At 40.9% G+C, this 22,263-nt stretch overlaps 1 protein-coding gene across 1 annotated transcript in view; it reads left to right on the forward strand.

Moving 5' to 3' along the window:
- LOC131035323 (uncharacterized) overlaps positions 1-18,398 on the forward strand; it is a 39,041-nt gene extending 20,643 nt beyond the window's left edge. Inside the window, exon 4 of the mRNA XM_059208017.1 lies at positions 17,923-18,398. Coding sequence (XP_059064000.1) covers positions 17,923-18,052 — 130 coding nt within the window. The 3' untranslated portion in view covers positions 18,053-18,398. The remainder of the gene's footprint in view (positions 1-17,922) is intronic.
- The last annotated feature ends 3,865 nt before the right edge of the window (positions 18,399-22,263 follow it).

Raw genomic sequence — 22,263 nt, forward strand, 5'->3', positions numbered from 1 at the left:
CTTCCAGACGTAGCAGAGGAAGATCTCGTCGACCAGGCCCCACACTCGATGTCAAGTGAAGAAGACTCCAGAGCCGAGTCGTAGAGCAACCCGTCAGAATATTCGGAACAAGGAGAGGAGGTGGGACGGGACCTGCACAAAGAGATCACCACTAAGCAACATTATCTAGCATTAGGAATTTGTCCTTGTCTGAGGGAATCAAAGTAGGAGGGTCAGATCTAGAAACCCCAGGAAGGAGGGATTATAGGAGCGAAGGTGACCAAGGCCCTGCGGATAGGGGTCCAACTAGACCAAGTGCGTACGGTACTTCCCAGACACATAATACCTTTCCGGCATATAGTCGCTTCCAAGCGCTACATAAAACCCTCCAGACAAGAACAATGGCACACACCTCGAAGAAACAAGAACTCCCAAAATTCATGGGCGACGAGTCGGAGGATCCCGTACGACATTGTAAGACATGCATGACCATTTGGGAGGCAAATGTCCAGGACGACCAGGATTACTGGTTGAAGGCATTTCCAGCCACCCTGCGGGGAATAGCGATTGATTGGTATACAGACTTGGATGCCCAGTATAAAACGTCCTGGAACAGTCTGAAGAAGGTTTTCCAAGAGGAGTTCAAACTCCTACGAGATGACAATGAAATTGTGGCGGAGATTTACAACACCAAGCAAGGAAAAAGTGAAAGTGTGTGGGCATATAACAGAAGGCCGAGGGAACTACTCATCATTATCCAAGTAATGGGTCCTTTAGTGCCGAGATAACTTCATCATTATCATCAGGATTATTCCTGGTCCAATCATATACATCCTTTCCCAAACTAACTTCCAAAAGGACAGTAGGGGATCCCGGTTGGTCATCATTCTCATCAGGAGGTGCAGATGTTGCTGTGGCATGAAATTCCTGAGTATTCTCTGGTATTATCATTGTGTTGGAACATTGCTGAGTCTCCTTATTTTGTTTTGTTACTTCAATCACTTCGATTGATGAGGCACTGGGAGGGGGTGAAGGAATGATAAGTGGAGTGATAGTCTTCTGTTTCTTCTTCACCTCCTCAATCTTCTTCCCTCTAGCCTTGACTTCTCTAGGCATGTTCTTCCTTCTCTTGGGAGCTTGACTCTCTTCGTCTGCATGAATCCTGACATCACTGATAGTCCTCTGATCATCCTCGGAAGTAGACTCTTCTGGCTTCATCCTTTCATAAGTGAAGGGAACACCCATGTCAACTAATCTGTTCATCTGCATATCTACCCATGTGCGGGAGAAATTCAAGACCTCTCTCATCAATACATTTAGGTCAATCTCTTCTGACTTTGACCAATTTGGCAATAGGATTGCCTTCTTCATTTCATTCTCATAATGCGGGTGCGTATGATCTCTATCATCTAATACCTGATTAGGAATGAGGAAAAGTCTACACTTCCTCATGATCCACTGACATTCTGGACCACATTCTTCTCTTCACTGCTTGTTCGTCCATTAAGTTAGCCCAATAATCTTCTATGTCAACCTTATGAGTGAACTTCTCTCCTTTGATCCTTCCGACCTTCTTGTTTGGATCGAATCTTTCTCTTTTCTTATATGTTGCAAATCTGTAGAATGCAATCTCCTCACCTGCAGTGCTGGCAGCTATGGCGGATTGGCAGACCTCTGACGTCTTCCCAATTGAAATAGGGAATGTCGTTCCTGTCCTGTGCTTCTCTCTCTGGATAACATCAAACTCTAGAAGTTGTCTTACCACTTCCAACAATATCATTTTGTCAGTCGGATACCTAGGAAGTCTGTAGGGTTCAGATTGAAACCCATGAATCCTGAGGTATGTGAAAGTGGGAAACTGTATATACCACGATCCATATTTTTCTATTAACTCTGTTGCCTCCTTGGACAATCTTCTGTGGATTCCGCCCTGCAGCATCCGTGTGTTGTACATAGTGAATGCATCATTCACTCTCTTGTAGTCTTCAATTCTGTGCATACTCAACTGGGGGTAGCATTCATAACTCTTAAACTGTCCTTGCCCATTCCCGACTTCACCTTTGCATATTAGTCCTCTGTACGAAACAAATCGTGCAAGCAGGTACACCAGGTAAGAAGTCATGGCGAATGACTTGGACCGCTCTACATTCCTCAACTAAAAATCCAGATTGTCGCTTATGATCTTGGACCAATTCACCAGTGTTCCTCTAAGACAATCTTGGATGAAGTAGAACATCCATCCATGAAATATTGCTCCCTGCGGCATTCCCATCACTCTATTGAGTAGGAATATCAAATCACTATATTCCTCCTTAAAATCTTTTGACGTGTATTTTGTACACAATCATACACAGAATAAAATACCCAAAGGCATCTTATCCTCTCTTGAATAAAGTCGCTAACTGCTGAAGATATCGCAAGAAGGATCAGTTAGGATGACTCCAATGTTCTTTTTAGTAGGGTCTCTACGTGTGGATAAGCACCAGTGGTCGTTGTGATTGCTGTGTCATCAAGGGGCCTTACGTCGCCGAAGAATTTCCTAAACTAAACAAGCTTTCAAAAAAATATCAAAAGAGTAGGGTTTGCAAGAGGTCTAATCTAGTCTAACCCTAAGAATGACTTAATGCGGACGAGACTTGGTGAGATTCTACCAACTTCAATATTGCCATAAATTAACAACTCAATTGAAATTGATGCGATCTTCTAAGGTAACAAATGATTTTTCAATACATCAAAGATCAAGGACACTACCACGAAGGGTACATATCCAAGATACAACAACGATTGAAGGTTTAAGCGATTCAAATATTTCCAGTCGACCACGCAAGGCGTTCCTACAATCAGCAAGAAGCTAGTGGTTTGGAAAGAGAATCCTACCAAAGATCAAGTCCAACACTTTGTCTTTCGAATTAACACACTACTTTGATTGAGAATGATTCAAGAAAATGAACAACCATGAAGATAACCAGGAGAATTGCAATAAAACACCATAACTTCAATATTCTATTGATCTCAAAGCCATCATGTACAACAATTGTTTGAATTCCTTTCTCAAAACTCAATCTTTCTACAAAAGTAAATTGCTTCTAAACTCTAATCTCTCTAATTCTCTAATACATCAATAATTTCTAACTCTCTGATTCATTACAAAAATGAAAAGAAATGAGGGTATAAATAGCATCCTCAATTACAATGAATGGTCCAGATTGAAAGAAGATCAATGGCCAAGATTATGACACCTAAACCCTAATTAGGGTTTATTACAAATAGCCTCCTTTTTATTGAACAATATTAAATGCATAGCCAAATATTAAATTTGGCACAAAAATCTAGGAGACATAGACCAATGACAATTAAGGTGCCATGTCATCTATAACAACCTCTCATCTAGAATCTTATTCCCTTTCCAATGCTCCTTTTTAGCATATGCAATGAATCTTGATACGATTCCTTCGATCTCAGCAATTGGAATCTCGGGAAGATTCCTCATTCTTTCTTCTAAGTGGATGACCTAATCAAATGCTTTGAGAAGAGAAGCGTCCCATCCAGGTTCAAGTTCTTTAGTCTTCTCAATCAGGAGCATGGTAGCAAACATCTGGTCCCGTTGCTCATCTGTAATAACATTAGCATCTTTGCAAAAGATGACCTTAATTCTATCCTCCAATTCCTGCAAATCCACATCTGTCTCAACTTCGATCCTCCTGCCAAGAATGGTACGTAGTACCTCAAATACTCTGTCCTGGATCGGATGGATAACCTCCTCAACATGGCTACATCTAGTACTGATGTCCTCGAAGAGAACTTCCTTCATCTGGAGTAAGGTTGACCACTGAAGTAAACTGTGAGGTCCTCCATCCATGATCCTTTTCCTGCGCTAAGACCTTCCTTGATGTTTGTCTGATTACTTGCAAGACAGGAATGATAACATCTTTGGTATGAGCAAAAGCGGCTACTGTTATCATCAAATTGTGGATGATCTCAAGAACCTGGATAGCTCGGTGAATGGTCTGCATCATCTTTGTTGCAAATTCTACGGCAACTGTATGAGATTTGTCAATCCAAGTGCTCATAAGCTGGACCAAACTCCTGAATCTCTCTGCCTCACCAATTGATTGAAGGGGAAGTGCCTGCACAGGAGATCTCGCTGGATCCTGTCGTCCTAAAGGCCGATTGAGATGGCTGAAATATGTTCTCCATGCACCTCTCTCTCTCTCAAGCTTTCTATTCTTTTCCATTTCTTCTCTAAGCTTGTCTTTCAATGCCTCAAATGAATCGGTGGCATCATCCATTGTCTGTTCAGTTGTGGATGGACCTAGCTCAAATGTCTCTACATCATATTCTTCTGCGAGGATCTCACCTTCATATTTGTCCACTGCCGGTGTAGCTATCTGCAATTTTTTGGATCCAGTCTCATCTCTAATCATCTTGGACATCTTGGTAGCCTTCATCTTTTCTGTCACTTCTTGGGAATGTCCAACAAGGCTCTCTAAATCAATCACATTGTCCTCGTCCTCGATCACAATTACTTTCGTTAATCTTTCCTTTAACCAATCTGGGATGGCAGATCTTGTCTCTTTAACCTGTATTTCCTTAAGCAATTCTTCTTCTCTGGGAGGAGATGTTACTTCATTATCTTCTCTATCTTCATGCAACTCATTGTCTTGGAGAGATCCACCTGGTGCCTATCCTTCTTTATCATTCTGTACCATTGACTCCATAGACTCCTCTATCTCAAATGTCCTCTTCTCTTGTCGAAAAGATCTACCGGATGAACGATCTCGGTTGGCCTCTTGCTTCTTCTTGGAAGATTCTCTTTTTTCAGGTCTCTATTTCCTCTTCGAGCCTCTTGGATGGAGATTGCCTTCACTTGCACTTCGAAGGTTACCTTCACTTGTATTTCTGGGATTAGGATTGCCTTCGCTTACACTGGCTCCACCTTCAGCTAGTCTCTCCTCCAAGGTGAAAGTCATAGCTATGCCCTGTTCTCTCAACTTCTGATGCTGCACATCAACCCATCTGCGAGTACAAGACAAGACTGGAGCCATCAAAGCATCTAGATCCACAACCTCGGGCTCATTCCAATCTAACCTCACTGTTTTGCTTTCTCAATCATAGGATGATTGGAGATGTCTGCCACTGTCCTGAGCTTGGTCGGCCACTCTGTAAATCTTGCATTTTCTGATGAAATCCAAAGGCAATCTAGAATGCACCTTTCTTTTCACTTCAAGATCGTCTAAGAGATTCATCATAAAATCTTCTATCTGAAACTCATGCTTATATTTCCTACCGATTGTCTCCTCTATATATCCATGTGGATCAAAGCTCTCTCTCAAGGCAAAGAATGAAAATGAATACAAAGCTAACTCCTTCTCTGCGTCATCCATGGCTAGAGCATTAGGACATACCTCAACTGAATTGCCTAAGATGATAGGTACAGGAACTCCATTTCCATGTCTGTGTCTGAATGCCTTCGCATAAGCTGCCAACTGTCTTGTTACCTCAAGTAACACTATTCTGTCTGTCGGATATCTCGGCAACATGTATGGAGGTGAAGGACATCCATGAACTCTGATATAAGTAAATTTCGGAAATTGGATGAACCAAGCACCGTACTTCTTTACTAGCTCTTGTGCATCCTGAGATAGTCTATTGTGAATCCCACCTTGCAACGTCCTTGTGATGTTCATCGTGAAGGTATCATTAACTAGCTTGTAGTTACTTCCTGGCGGATGATGCAAGTGAACATAGGAATCACAAACTCTGACCTCGCCGGGTCCTCTTCCAATCACTCCTCTGTGAGGTAGTCCTGCGTACTCAAAGCTCCTGATCAAGGCATATATGATGTATGAACTCATGTGGAAGGACTTGGTAGCCTTCAGTCTCCTTAACTGTACGTCCAAGCAATGGCTAATCATTCTAGCCCAATGAATTGTTCCTTTTCCCTGAACTATCACTTGGATGAAGTAGAACATCCACTTCTCAAAATAGAAGGCTTGAGGGGCTCCTGTGACTCGGTTGAGCATCGTTATCAAATCTCTGTACTCCTCCTGGAAATCGATCCTATGTGGTGTGTTCGGGATCTTGCTTAGGCGAGGATGACTCTTAAGTAGCCAATTCTTGTTGATAATGCTTAGGCAAGCATCTGGATCATCTTCGTACATGGACCTGGCTCCTTCTATGCTTTTGTAGACCATATCTCTGTGCTCCGGAAGATGGAAAGCCTCACTTATAGCTTCCTCTGAAAGATAAGCTAAAGTGTTTCCTTCCTTGGACACGATCGTTCTGGATTGAGGATCATAATGGCGAGCACACTCGATCATCAACTCATGGCATTGTACTGCTGGTGGGAAGCCGGCCGCCTTAATGATGCCACTTTCAATTATCCTCTTGGCGACAGGTGATGGCTTGCCAATATAAGGGACCTCCCGAAACTTCTTCGTACTGAAGTTGCCCAAGTTGGTATCTCCAATGTTGCTCCACTTAGACACGATCTTGGTTTCCAGTTCTTCGTTCCTTTGATCTTCCTTCATAAGAGCTGGACGACTGGTGGATGCTTCCGCTTTCGGGGTCGCCATTGTAACACCTACACAACATTTCATAATAAGTAATAGATTTTGCAAGGTATAACTATAGATTAGAGATTAAATTTAGGAAACTTCATGATAAGTCTTTGAGTTATCATTTCCTAAATACAATTGAGCTACTTGAAATTCAAAATTTCAAAATTCAAAATTTAAGGCCATGACGATCAACATTCAAAATAAGAGAAGAATTTGCCATACCTTACTTGAGAGCTAACTCTAAAATGCAAAATTAAGAAATTCGCCTAGGCAAAAATCGATGTTTGATGGTTTCAACGTGATCTCTCTCAAGCGAACGTCCTCCTTAGCAACCTCGCCACCTTTGGGGGTCTTCAATGTCTTGATGGCAAGTTCGCTCAACTCCAACCAAACTCGCACCCCTTTTGATGATGTTTCGCACCTTGTATCCTTGATGAATTTCGCACTCTTAAACACAATTCGCACACTTCTTTAATGATAATTTCGCGCTTCCTTGTCTTCTTGATATTTCGCATGCAAAGGATGTTAAATAATTTTTTGAAATGTAATAACTTACCCTTCCTTTATAGGCGCTCTCCTCTACAATTACCTCTAGGCCGACTTTGTTAAATAAGACAATTAAAAACAAATTTTAAATAAAATTAAGGGCCGACTTTGTAAAATAAAGCAAATAAAACCCAAGCGCCCCAATTTTTTATTTAAAATAATAATTAATTCATTTAATGCCTTCGTTTTTAATTAATTCGATTTTTTAAAGGCAACAAATAATTAATTTAAATGTTTTGCGCAATTTTTTTTAAATGCTAACTTAATTAAATATTTCAAATTTCATCGATCTTAGCATTTAATATAATTTGAAAAGTGTCATTAGCGCCAAAATTTGGGAGATGAAAAAAATACAAACCATATCGCTCTGGTCCCTGGAAGAGGGACAGGAGCGAATCAGCATTTTAGGCTTGATTCTCTTTCCTTTTACGTTCAAAACCACCTTCTCCACGTGGAAACTGGCATCTTCATTGGGTATCTCGAGCTTGATCGATTCAACTTTGTGGATAAATGCCTCTTAAGGTCAATATCGCCCTGGTCCCTTGGTGAGGGACAGGAGCGAACTTTGCTTTTCTCCTTGATCCTTATTTCTTTGATCACCAATCTTCATCACGAGGCAAGTAACAACGTTATCCCTTCATAGCACGCATAATTTACTTGTCTTTTACAAGGAACATTTGATGTTTGAATGATTTTCGCCCTGGTCCCTTAGTGAGGGACAGGAGCGAACTTTGTGTTCTAGCCCAAATTTGTCATCCTTTAACCTTAACTTCTTGTTCAACACCCTTTAAATGACATTTTCAGCCTTGTTGATCTTTGTTTTGAGGTGATCTTTGAAAAGAATGATTGATTTAGTGAATATCGCCCTGGTCCTTGCCTGAAGGACAGGAGCGATCCTTGGTGTCTTGGGCTCATCCTTGTTCCTATCAACTCGCAATTGCCTTCACAATGTAAAACAATGTCCTTTGATCCTTCTTGAACGTATGAAATGAAATTGATATTAAAAAATTAAGCTCATCTAGAGATTTCGCTCTGGCCCCTGACTGAGGGACAGGAGCGATCTTGGGCATATAGTGCAAATTCTTCATCTTTGGCGATCTTTGTAACTTCATTCTTTGTCGAGGCGTTCCAAACATCATTGCTTCCTTGTACCCTGACTTGGAGTGACTTTAAACTTGGAAGGGAGGCAACATAACCAATATTTCGCCCTGGTCCTTGGGTGAGGGACAGGAGCGAATTTACACTTGTAGGCTCAATCGTGCTTTGCTAACTTCCAAATTTGTCTTCAACGGACTCGTTGTGCCCCCTTTCACTTATCCTTGGCATGGCATTCGTTTTATCTTGTTGCGAAATTGGTCTAAGGAAGAAATCGCTCTGGTCCCTGACTGAGGGACAGGAGCGCCTAAGCAAATATGGGCCTCGCTTCGGTGTCTTGCAATCTTCAATTTGTCTTCAATGGGTTCGTTACACCTTCTTTACCTGCCTCAAACTTAAGACTTACTTGATCTTCGGCCAAATTTTGCCCTATAAGGAAATTCGCTTTGGTCCCTGGGAGAGGGACGGGAGCTACCATTAAAGTTCGCCCTGGTCCCTGGCTGAGGGACAGGAGCGATTTTGCTTCTGGGGTCCATTTTCCTCATGATGACATTTCCTAGTTATATTCAACTGATAAGATGTACTTCCGTGGTTCTCCTCAAATCGCGAAATTGTTGAAATCTTGCAAGGACAAGGCAATGTTGGATTTTAAGCTCCGGTCCTTCAGTGAGGGACAGGAGCGATTTTTGCACCTGACACATTTCCATGTTTGCGAATTTCTTCAAATTATATTCAACGGAAAGAACATGCCTCCCTTTATCTCTTCCAATCCAAAAATCGTCTTGATCCTGCAAGGACAGTAAAATTTTGAGAAACAAGCTCCGGTCCTTCAGTGAGGGACAAGAGCGATTTGTCCTAAAACTCCAAAAATTTGTCATTTTAAGCTTCAAAAATCTTCCAAATCTTTCAATTTGCGTTCAAACGCATCTCTTGGCGACCCTGCACAAGACAAATGAAATAAATTAACAATCAAGATGCATAAAACATCATTTTCGCCCTGGTCCCTGGCTGAGGGATAGGAGCGATTTTGCTTCCACAGGCCAAAATATCACGATTTCAAGGGTTTAATCACTTGACAAGGCAACAATAAGACCTTTCCAATACCCAGAATCAATTATTAAAATTTTCAAAACTTGGTCAAAAATCACCCGGGCAAAGATTCATAATCTCATCATCAACACTTAGGCAAAAATTGGACTTGCATTCAAAATTCCAACTGAAACTAGACCAACCTTCTAGACCTCTGACGAATTCACTTTATTCAAAAATTGCATCCTACGGGAGGAAGCTCAACAAGTCTTCAAAATTGACTGAACTCTGGCCTGAAAACATCAAAACGGAAACCCTAAGGCTTGACCCTAGTCCAGACACCTGACATACTAAACCAAAACCCTAAAAAGCAGAGAGAAAGGCGAGCAAAAACGAGCAAAAAGAGGGGGTCCCCATTTTAATGGGGTGATGTGTGAAATGGTCACAACAAAATCTATGCACATAAGTGTCTTGGGAGCCTTGGAATGATGATTCCTAGGTTCAATCATCCACTCTTTATTAATTAAACTCTTGCATACACCCATCTTCTTCGTGTATTTGTTTGCATAATCCTCCTTGGTCACATCCTTCATGTCTGTACTGCGTGGAATTCCGAACACCTCAGCAATGGCGTCCTTAGCAAGGTAGGTGATGACAACACCCTTGGGACTCTTGATCATTCTTGTGAGTGGATCGTAACATCGTGCACATTCTAGGATCAACTCACTGCACTGTATGGATTGTGGAAACCCAGCGGCATGGAAAATGCCACTCTTCATAATGTTCGCATATGCTGGAGAAGAAACTTGATCTCTGGATCCGAACATCCGATGTTGCATCTGGTCGACGTCCAGGAAATGCATGTTGGTATCAGTGATTTCCTTCCATTCGGATGAAATCTTGAACTCTGGATAAAATCCAGTCTCCAACGTCTTTAGCAGCTCTTTCCTTTCCTTGTATCCTGATTTTGACATCGCACCTATACGAAGCTGGAAGTTAGTCCTAGGATAAAAATAAATACTTGTAATAAAATTCCTGATTTTCTAGAGATTTAGCTAATTTAGAGCATGGAGTCAGGAAAATAATCCATACACCTAGTAAATTTTAGCAATTACGTTCAAAGTGTGACAACACTAAGGCATGGAAGCCTTCCATAAAATTCATTTATACCTCCTTATGCTTAGAAAATATGCAAGCAAAGAATGCAAAGGAGTATACCGGATAAGTGATGACTAAGGAGAGGTGTGAAAGGTTGTGTTTTCACACAATGAATGTCTGAAGACACCTTCCGCAGTCAACAATGGAGGTCAAAATTCTGAAGACATCCTGAAAATTCAGACTTTCAAAACATGTTGTAGTCTTCAAAATGTGCATGAAAGTCAATAAAAATCAGTTTTATTGATGAAAATAATCATTTTCTGGAATGCAAGTATGGCTGGTAAAAATTTAGTTTTCTGAGGACAAGTCTGAAAATCGAACACTTCAGACTTACCAGCACCTTGCAAAGTGGTTTAAATCCCTGAAAAATGATGAAAAATTGCTAAGGAAACAGCCCCAAGCAAATTCGCCAAAATTGGTTAGGTGGCTGGAAATGAAAATTTTTAAGGACCACTGCCTAACAATGGAGTTTCAGACCTGCAACAACGATAAAATGGTCTAAAAAGTGCACAGAAAACTCCATAAAATGCCTCCAAATGCTAAATGTTTAAGTTGGAATTGGCTGGGCAATAAAAACTTAAGTTTGAAAATTAATGGCAGCCATTAATGGAGGTCAAAATCCGAAGCAAACCTTAGATCTGAAGCGAATCAGCAGGCTGGAAGTGATGGCAGCCAACAATCATGCATGAAAATCATCAAAATATGGCACCAAAACACCTCCCAAGCAAAATCGATATTTTCCCAAGTCTGGCGCCCAAAATGGAATTCTGAAAATTTGATGTCAATGGTAGCTTAGATCTGCAGCAATGGAGGATGGCAACAATCTGGAAAAATCGCCCAAGTTGGGGTTGAATACCCCAAACACAAAAATTTGCCTTATTTAGCGAAATTTTCAAAATTCTGAAAATTGTTGTTAATGGCAACAATCTGCAGCAATGAAGGTCTGAACAACAACAAAAATGGTGGAGGAAAAATCACCCAAGTCCTCAAGATTTTGCCAACTTTTACCAAAATTGCTAAATTTGGAAAAAATCGCCAAACTTAGCAAAAATCGAAAATCTGAAACTGGTCTTTAATGGCAGCCAAGGAGGAATAAGTCAGCAAGCTGGAAAAAATGGAGGAAAATAAATCCTCAATCCCACGCTTCACAAAAATGCTTTGCTAAAAAATTCGCCCAACTTGGAGAAAAATCGCTCTCATGGAGACACCTGGCAGAAATAATAATAAAATAATGCTGAAGTTCCTCTCATATACTTGCTTTCACCTCCAACTTTCACCACACAAGCAATGTGGGATAAAAAACACTTGTATAAATACTTGCTTGGTGAAACTCTAACTTGCTTCTAGAAGGTTCAAACATTTAATAATTATTGCAAGTTATTAAATTTGCTTTTAAAATTTAAATAATCATTTAATAATTATTTAAAAGCAATCAAAATGGGGCTTATTTATTAAAATATTCCAATTTAAATCCAAAATAAAGCCTCCAGGGGAAAATCGCTATAGGTTGGGATTAAAAAAAATCCCTTCAAAAATCACTTAAGTGTCAAAATTCGCCCCATAGGGGAAATTCGACCCATGCTTGGATAAAAATCCATGCTCAAATTTATCAAAATGCACATAAAAAAACCTCCTAGGGGAAAATTGATATGAGTTTGGACAAAAATCTAGACAAAAATGCACTCATTTTGCAAAAACTCACCCCCCAGGGGAAATTCGATGGGTGTCAGGACAAAAATCCACATTCAAAACTCACTCAAAAATAGGACAAAAATCCACAATCAAAAATACCTTGGATGTGATCAATTTGCAGTAGGAAGGTCTACCCAGTGTTACGATGGAGGAAATCAACTCAGTCTTAGCTAGATTTGTCGAGCATGTAGCTAGAGAGAGGGATGCAGGCCAGAATCTTCTAGAAGATTCCCTACTTGTTGACTAGTTGCATCCTATTGAACCTCCTTTTTTGGGTTCCACTTTTGATGTAAACCCTAATTAGGGTAGCGTTGGCATGATCTTGGCCCTTGATTCTAAATGAATCTTGGCCATTCATTTAATTTGAGGCTCTATATAAACCCATTTGCCTCTCATTTTTAAGGAAGAGATTTTTGAGAATTGTCGTCTATGTGCTGCAAGTTTGAATACAAATCATTGAAGTTTGGTGGTTTTGTTTAGATTTTGTATGCATTTGTGGTTCTCATTGCCTCCAAATTTAGATTAGAATTTGTTTCAAGTATTTTAGATTGGATGAAAGACGCGTTGAATGCATTTGAATGAATTTCATTTAATCCATACCACTAGCTTCTTGTTGAGTGTAAGTTCGTCTTGTGTGGTCAATTGGAATTGGAATTGAACTTAACTTCAACTATTGCTTATCCATTGGTATGCATTGCCTTGATGGTAGTAATTTGAACATCTATAAATTTACCTCAGATTATTGCACTAAGTTTGCATTGAATTGTTCTTTGATGGTGAAACCTTGCCTAGTTGAATTTCATTAAATCATTCATAACATCTTGCATTCTAGGTTAGATAGTCTTATAATAGAATTTCCAAACCCTCATCCTTTTGCATTTTATATGAAAATTCTTTGTTAGATTAGATCGAGCTCAAATTGCAAAATCATTCAAAACCATTGGCACACCCATGTCCAGTCATGATAATTGTTGTCATTTTATGACACCCTTGGTCCATTAGTGAGAACCGATCAGAAATATGTTCTATGGACGACCGCTGCCTCAGTTGATCAAGGAGAAACAATGGAATCAGAATTCGAAGTGTTGCCTTGTCGAAAGTTCCTTGGCCCCCCTCTTCTTCTCTCTGGAACCCTGAGGTTCTGTGGTTTTGTGCCTTAGCCGTTTTCATTCCTACTCCGGAACTTCGGAACCCGGAGTTCCCTTCTTTCCCTTAGCTTCTTCGAAACTCTGGAACCCTGAGGTTCCGAAGTTCCCTTCCCTTCTAATCTTCCCAACTCCGGAACCCTGAGGTTCCAAAGTTCCCCCTCTTTCTTCCTCTTTCCCCCATTTCGGAACTTCGGAACCCCGAGGTTCTGAAGTCCCTTTGCCCAGTTCCCCGAAACTCTGGAACCCCGAGGTTCCGAAGTCCCTTTTCCCTTTCTCCTCTGCATTCCAGAACTCCGAAACCTTGAGGTTTCGAAGTTCCTTTCTTCTCTCACTCTCTAGTATGGAACTCCGGAACCCAGAGGTTCCGAAGTTCCTTCCTTAGCCTTTTGGAATTCTTCGGAACTCCGGAACCCTGAGGTTTCGAAGTTCCTTGCTGCTCTTCTTTCTCCTATCTCAGACCCCCGAGGTTCCGAGGTTCTTCCACTTTGGGAGTCCAAACTTCCGAAGTTCCCGAACTTCTTTCTGACTGGCGACACTTCCTGATGGTGTGATCGACACTCAAGGCCTTTAATGCTCCGATACTTTTGGTGACTTTTTGTGGAGCCACAAGGGTGTACTAGATGTTTTGGCAGGATTTCCATCAAGAGAGGTACGGGGGCCATGCTGGGTGACTTATGTCATGTTTGACTTTGGAAGGTCAGTTAATCTACCTTCATCAGAATTGCCTTTGGAGGTATGGCTAGGTTTCTTGCATGTACAAGCCAAGTGCATGCACTTCCCTGCACTCCCAGAGTGACATGCAGAGGTCATGATCACCATTGTAACCCAGATTTCTATATAAGGGTTGTTTAGCCTCATTGTAAAGGGTTCTCTCCCTGCTGCCTTGAGCTTTTTTTCTCTTCTCTTCTCTTCTCTTGAAGACTTGTAATTATTTTTGCATTTATGCAACTGTAAGACTGGCTTTTGGCGTTATGATTAATTGAAAATCACCGTTCTTGCCTTCTTTCTACCTATGTATGCTGTGTATGCTTTCTTACCTTCATCGTAGGTGTATGTCTTATGGCTTTTTCTCCATATACGCTGTGTTAACTGGTTTTTTGAGTGCGACTTGAGGGAATCCTTCTCCCCTCTTGGCATTCAGTGAATTCTAACCTTCATGTATGCATTGGGGTCACTCATACAACTGAAGATGTGCATCTTTAGGGTGCTTCAATTAATTACTGGTGTCATTTCGGTAGGGAGAGAAACAATCTCTTCTTGGTGCATCACCTCTCTTTGTTTTCAAGCAATTCTCTCTTCCCTTTTCCTCTGCAATTTGTTAGGATAGGCTTAGTAGTTAGTTTTGAAGTGTTGAGTTGGTTCAACACTTGCACCTAGATAGAGAAGGAAGTCGGCCTTCTTCGGAGATTCAACCCCCTTGCGCAAGGTCCCACACTTCGGGGTTGTTTCCATGTTTCACAAGGTTGCTAAGTTGATAGCTCAGCAAGGGTGCAAGCTTTTGTGACAACAATAACCTTGAATCTTTTAGAACAATTTTGTAAGTTACCAAGTGAAAACATCAAATCACATTAGCCTTTGAGTTACCCACATGTCAAGAACTGACCGTAGAAACCTTGGAATCATCTTAGTTGATCAAATATTTAGCATATGAGGTGATTTTATTCAAGAGAGGGTAAAATGCTTTGGTATTTTATTTTGTATTCATTTGTGCCTAAAAACACCATCAACATAACCCTAGTAGTGGAGTGTGGTATTAATCATAAAACAATGCCATCTACCCCAACTCTCGATCCCATTCTATACCCTGGTAGGCTATGATAAAGTTTTTCTAGCCAACAATGCCTTTTATAATTCCTCTGTTTGATGCTTTAACAATCATAGCCACTGAAAACTTGATTTGCTTTTCAAGAGTCGCTGTCATCTTGTTCACATTTGTTCTTTGATATGATATTTCTTGTAAACAAATATTCTTTAAGTAGGCCAAATTCACAAAAGCAATTGACAGTGACATACATACACCGATAAATTTTTGGTCCTTATACATAGGATATTCTAGTAGATAACTTATAGATTGGATCAAGAGATAAGGAATGTCTTATAAACAATATTTAATTTGAAACTAATCCATTATTCTCTCTTTGATGGTCAGTTGTTTAAGAGCACTTTGACAATCCTGGGATAGTAAATACTTTTAGTGACCATTTTTTTTCGGTTGGTAATAGATATAATTTTATTGATATATAAAGTATGTAATTACATGATTGAAGAAGAAGAATTTTTTTGTAAACCACCTGAGCTATACAGGCAAATACCAACCATATCTCCAAACATCAAGCACCCAAACCCAAACACTAAATTAGACATTAAATTGAATACTAGTTGGCATGATCAAAAAGAAGAGCCAACCCTTCTACAAGTGGGAGGACAAACAACACCATTACAAAGATTCGTCAACCCCAAATCTATAGATAATCTACAGTCAACACCAATGCCCGAGAACTCAAAACCGAGAAGTACGTTACATTCTTCTGGGCCAAATTTACATGTATTCATCTAATTACATTTCAGCCACATTTTAAAACTTGGGCCAAACATTGCATTTTAAAATTTGCCAAAAGAAAACAAAAACTTCACTAAACCTAGGTTTAGGGAACTCTCTGTGTGAAGCTGCTCGAACCCTCACCTGTGTTGCACACCTCAACTCCTTCCATCGCAGCTCTAGCGCGTTCCATCATTCTTTTCTGCTGCCGTGGCCTCCCCGAATCCAGTCCCTTCCTCTTGCCCTTCACCTTCACTTTCTGCACTACAGCTCCACAAGCACCATTTCCACAGGATTCCACTTCCCTCTCCCTCAGTTAAAGCTTTAGCGAGTCCCAACCAATTGCGGCTTTTGCATGACGCTCATCACTATCAACCCCAAAAGGCCAACGAATAAATGGTACCAACTCCCTCAATTCATGTATGCCATCGATGTCAAGACTTTCCCCAGCGTCAAAGTCCGCTTCAGGCATGGCCATTTCAAGCAATTCCATCAACCAACACAACCACTCATCCTCAATGCAACCCCTCAGAACCTGTGCCAGAACATCCTTCTTTTCTCCCAACTCTAACCCCCACGCCATCACCATGGTCACTACATCAACATTCATGCGGTATTTGTGCATGGTCTTCAGAAAGCACTCACCCAGAATGGTTTCTACTATCTATACAAAAGCCTTGTCTCCAAACTTGAAAATGCATTTGATCCTTTTAGTAGTGACATTGCGTACAAATGCCAACTGTTGCTTGGATGTGTAGAGCGTAAAAGTTGCTTCCATTCTCATCTACACCTTGACATCAACAACACCAAGACAAACCACAAATGGGCCCGATCACCTATAAATAATGCTCCCATTACCTTTTAATAATTATTTGGGAATCACCTTCTAGGTGTAAGTTTTGGATCCCCAATTTTATACCCCACCGAATGGCCAACATAGCCGCTTTAGCCTCAGCCACATTGTTCGTTCCCTTCGATAACTTTTGTGCTCCCATCACCAAGACATTCCCCAACCAGTCTCTGATTACGAATCCTGCCCCTGAGAATCTTGATTTCCTTTTGATGCTCCATCAAAGTTTGCTTTGTACCATCCTTGTTGAGAGCCACCCATTTCACTATACATCTCTGGATCCCAACCAGATTAACCCATCAAGGCTCATGAACGGGGCTTTTAGTGACCATTTTTAAGTTAGAGCCGATTCTATCAATTGTAGAGTCTCAACAACTATGTCTAAGAGTTGAGACATTTGACTGTGAAGACATGACTTCAAGTGCAATAATATCTGTTCATAACAAATTCAAGCATAATCCTTTTGACAATATTTGCTACTAGCATCTTTGACTTGGATGAATTTTTTAATAAATGCTTCATACACAATCACAAATTGCAACTACCACATATGCTAAGGATAAGCTTTTGGGTATGCTGAACAAGCATTTTGTTGATCTTTTCCTCAGCTCCCAAACAAGGATTTTTAACTTCACTCTGTTTGCAAGAGAGCATAGGAACTTTAGCTTTAACTTTAAATAAGAGGTAACTGACCTCTGATGGAAGATATTACCAAACTAAATCAGAGTCTGTGATTGCAAGGACTTTTCATAACATAGAATTAAAAAGGATTGCTTACTACTCATACAAAGTTGATAAAATGACTGCAAATTTAAATTTTATCATATTTCAAGTGTTCCGATTTTGAGTCTTGACCAAGTAGCAGATACACAGTGCCTAGGATGCAAGAAAGAATATTTTTCTTTTTGTTTTAATAAATCCCAATGAAGCATTCGGTCGTTGAGAATATATATGTGATAAGGATACAAATAGGATACTCGAGCTTATGTGGAGACATGTGATGCCTGCATTTGAAGAAGTGAGTTTGTGCGATATGGAAGCATAAGATGGACAAACAAATGACAGTTGTCTTAGTAGAGATCTTTTGCTTGCATATGTCGTCAACCTTCTGGGCATAGAACTTAAAGCCCTACAAATTCTTCTACAGTGTTTTATTACAGAATGTTTTTCTATTATAATTGGGATGGTTTTAGGACTTGACTAGCTTGGTTTAACAAATCGATTAAGGAGTGACTTATGTTTTAGTATGTTTACTATAATATTATTACTAATGATTTTTGGGCCAGCTGGCAACCTCCATGATGTAAATGTCTCTTATTTCTGCAGTGGCAATATTGTAAGTGTTGAGGTAGTAGATGGCGGGTTGTTGTGCTCGAGTGGAGTTTGCTTGGAATCCATGGGGGATAAAAATGACGACTGTTACATAGTTAATGCTGCAGTATATGTAGGCTATTAAATTTTGGTTTACACCACGTGACATGTACATGGCCCTGACTTCCCGACTTCACATTCAACAGGGTACTTGAGCTAAAGTCAAATAAAGAAAGCATTTAATTGCTGTACAATGGTTGTTTAACATGCGCCAGAAATACTTGAGAAAAATGCATTGCTTGTCCTGAATTCTTTGGCAATTTTTGTGAAATGGCAGATGGTTATGCTCATACATGTTCCAATAAGATTATTCCTACACTGGTAATCCAAATTCAAATTACATTCTATACCTGAACTTGGTATTAGTATAGGTTGATTCTTAAATGTGGTATTCAAGATAAGTGGAAATCTATTAACATCTTTGAATTTTATGTTCTGAATTTTTACTATATTTGAGATTGACAGTTGAAAGATAAGCTAGCTATATACTGATTGGAAAAATGTCCTATCTCTACCATTTCATATAAAGCCTTGTTATTTTTTACTCAGTATTGACAAGGCATTAAGTATGTATTACAGATTGGAAAGGACAAGATATAGGCCTAAAATACTATTTCTTGAAATGAGTTATTAACTATTTCAATAACATCATGCACTGTACTAACATGATCATACCATGGACATAATAATTTTATTTCATGGGTAATATAGATGTTAGATTCTTATCATGGGAAGATAGAAAAGAAGAAATAACTAGATTATTCATGAGAAACTAGCCCAGCAGTTCCCAGGTGGGATTTGAACCCAGGTAATCACTCCAACTTACCACTCAGCCACGCCTGAAATAGGTAACATCATAACTTGTCATCTGTATTTCACTTTGTGATGAACCATATGGCTCCAAGAAATATCCAAAGTTTTAAGAAGCACAGGGGGCTTGGATGAATGCTCTTATCTTTGCTTGATGCATAAAAAGCTGTGACTAAAGATGGAAATAAGGTGTTGAGTATAGAATCTCATCAAAATTGATAGATTTTATAAACCACCCTATTTTTTAATTGCTGCTTATATTTAATATTGAGCAAGGATTTGGAACTAAAGTGTTTTAGGCAGTAGTGTTTCTAGCCTGTCACAGTAGAGTTTTTCTTTATATTAATAGAAGCATTATGTCGACATTTAGGTAAAGGAGTAGTAATAGTGGGAGGGCCTTATCTGAGCTTTTATTTAAACAAGCTAGAGAAAAGATATGCTCTTATACTGGAAATACAAGCTTCATATGAGGCCAAACATTTTCCTGATAATAGTTGTTGAAAAGTAGTTTTTCAAATTTGGCCATGTAAGGTAGATTAGTAGGGGCTTAATAGCCTGGAAGGGAATCTAATCGAGATTAAGCACTAATTTTGTTCAAGGAAAAATTCAAAGAAATGAACATCACTTTTGATTTCTTGGTTTTATGGGTAAGATTTTTTGTCTACGTAACCTATGTTTGCCCTTTCGGGTAAACGGTTAAATGCAGAAAGTAAATGCACAGAACATAATGGAAATATATTAAATAACCAGCCTCTATATTAATTCTACAGTCCATGTACAATAAGTGCTTATAACATTACATCTGACACGACTAACTTGATCCTACTTCAAAGAAAAGGTACACAACATATAATACCCAAAGGGAAGCGACACAACTGTTGCGACTCCAACTACCTACTCGTCGGCTAACTAACTGACTGCCGTAACTCATTATTACCGATGACAACATAAACATAATATAACAACATAACATAATGATTATTCCCGGCAACATCATCCCCCCAAGAAAAGAAGTCGACTCTGACGACTTAATACAAAATAGAGATGAACGACAGGAACTACTGACGCCAGTTGGGCCCGGATCTTATACACTTGTTGCGTCCTCGCCTGAAAACCCTTTTCTGCTACCATCTGATGCTCAAGTGCGGAATTCACCAATATCGCTTCCTTTGCCATCACAATCCTCCTGTGTCTAACCCAAACTTGTCTGCAAAACACGTTTTTCAGTCTCAGCTTCCACCAACTGCTACTCAATTGATATTGTCTCCCTAGCCAATTTGTCTTCGATAGCCACCCGTGCTGCTCTCCCGACATCCAACTCCTGGGTACGCTAAACTAAGTCTCACGCGACTATTGCCTCCAACCTGGTGGTTAGCTCCTCCCGAGCCCTCTGAGCATCCACCAAGGCAACCTCACGTCCATCCGAGACATACTCCGAGTTCCTCAAAGCGTACCAGTCATGCCTGGAGGTGGCCACAATCCGTTGGCACAAATGCTAGGAGACACCTCAAATCCTCCATCACACTCCCCAAAGGCTAAAAACTGAACTGAATAACTCCCTGGTGTCATACAACTGCGCGGACCTGCAATGCCTTCCCTCGAACTCTGTTTGTTCGCAACCTCCAAATCTGTCTCCCTCTATGGCTCATGGCTTCCCGCCAATGCTTAGCATCAGGCTTCTTTCTCACCGTACGGAACAACCCACACTTACCATGACTTCTCAGATGCCCTTCGCCCAACTCGAAAAAGTGTATTGTAGCTCAAAAAATAAACTAGGGGTCTGGGGGCAACGCCCCCAGCGGGGTCGAGGGCAGCACCCCTCGTGGGGTCCTGGGGCAGCACCCCAGGTGCCAACACCAATTTACAACCCTCAGAACCATACGAAAGTCCATGGCACACAACATTTTTGTGATATTTTAAGATGCCAAAAACCCCCCTTTTCCACTCTGAATTTTCAGTGTCCTGGCTTCAAACTCCAGCGAATCATTTTAAATCTGGTCGTCGTCGTTTTTTTTTTTTTTTTGCACTGTAATGTCCCCGATGGCACCCCGGCCATACAACCTCCTTGTACGGTCAACAACAGCATTGGCACCTTCGATCATGCGACCACCTTCCCAATCGTGCGGCTTACACCCCTCCACCGTACGGCGGACCATGATGATGGAACGACTGTGTGGGGGTTTATGCTGGGTGTGCGGTTGACCACCGCACAATGGCATCCACCTTCGGTGGCATCCACCGTCGGTGTCCACCGTACGATGTTACCACCGCTGGTGGCCCACCGCACAGTGGTCGCTGTCGGTGTTACCACCACACGGTGGTTGCCGTCGGTGTTGCCACTGCCGGGGTGGCCCACCGCACGGTGGTCACCGTTGGTGTTACCACCGCACGGTGGTCACCGCCGTACGTTGGTCCGTTCCTTTTATATATATATATATATATATATATATATATATATATATATATATATATATATATATATATATATATATATATATATATATATATATTTTAAATATAATTTTTGACTGTACGATTGCTGTCGTACGACCGTACGATTTTTTCATTTTTTAAATAAATTTTTGACCGTACGGTCGCCTGTCATATGACCGTACATTTTTTTTCTTTTTTCTTATCTCCTAATTTAGTTGTCTTAGAGAGTCGTCTGCTCGGGTCCCCTGTCTCTGGGATTGCCCTTCATCCTTCTCGGTTTTCCTCGCCCGAGAGTCGCCTGCTGTGGTCCTGTGCCTCTTGAGTCGCTTGCCTGGCCTTTCAAGTCCCCTTCCATCCTCTCGGGTGTCCGTCCGGGCTCTCGGGTGTTCGTCCGGCCTCTCAGGTTCCCTGCGCGCTTCGCGTGGTAGGGTTTCAATTTGGGCCCGTTGGTGGCCAATCTATTTTCAATAGCCATCTGAAGACCTGGAACCACAATTTCTACAGGGACCACGGTCTCCTTCCCGTACATAAGAAGAAGGATAATAAAGATTTTGAAGACTGCGGTCTTCCACACAGGGTTCCAATCGTTGCCAACACTCTTCGGATTATTTACGTCACCAGGGTTTGGGGCGTCTCCCTTCCAATATTTTGTAGTTCGGTAGGTACACCTTTGTTGGTGGCTCTGGTTCCTCTACTTCGAGCTTGTAGCTTTGGAACATTTCGTAATCCTCCATTTGCCAGTGGAAGAGCCCGTTAAGTGAGCATACCTCATCTTCAGAACATCCCTCCAATTCGAGCACCCCTTCATTGTTCGGCTCCATCGCGTTCTTGCCCTTGCTTTCATTGGGACCCCCTTCCCCTTTATTAGAGTCCTCTGAGTCCGAGTTCGAAGAGGTGAGCTCTTCGCCAACATCTTGGGTGTGTAGGTCAATGGTGTATTTCCGCCCTCCCTTCTCCATGGAAAGTGTATTTTTCTTCCAGTTGTGGTTTACCCTCGCGTTGATCAATCACGCTCTCCCCAGGATGGCGTCATAGCCTTTCTTCTTCGAGGGA

The sequence above is a fragment of the Cryptomeria japonica genome, chromosome 7 (assembly GCF_030272615.1).
Source record: "Cryptomeria japonica chromosome 7, Sugi_1.0, whole genome shotgun sequence".
Lineage (NCBI taxonomy): Eukaryota > Viridiplantae > Streptophyta > Pinopsida > Cupressales > Cupressaceae > Cryptomeria > Cryptomeria japonica.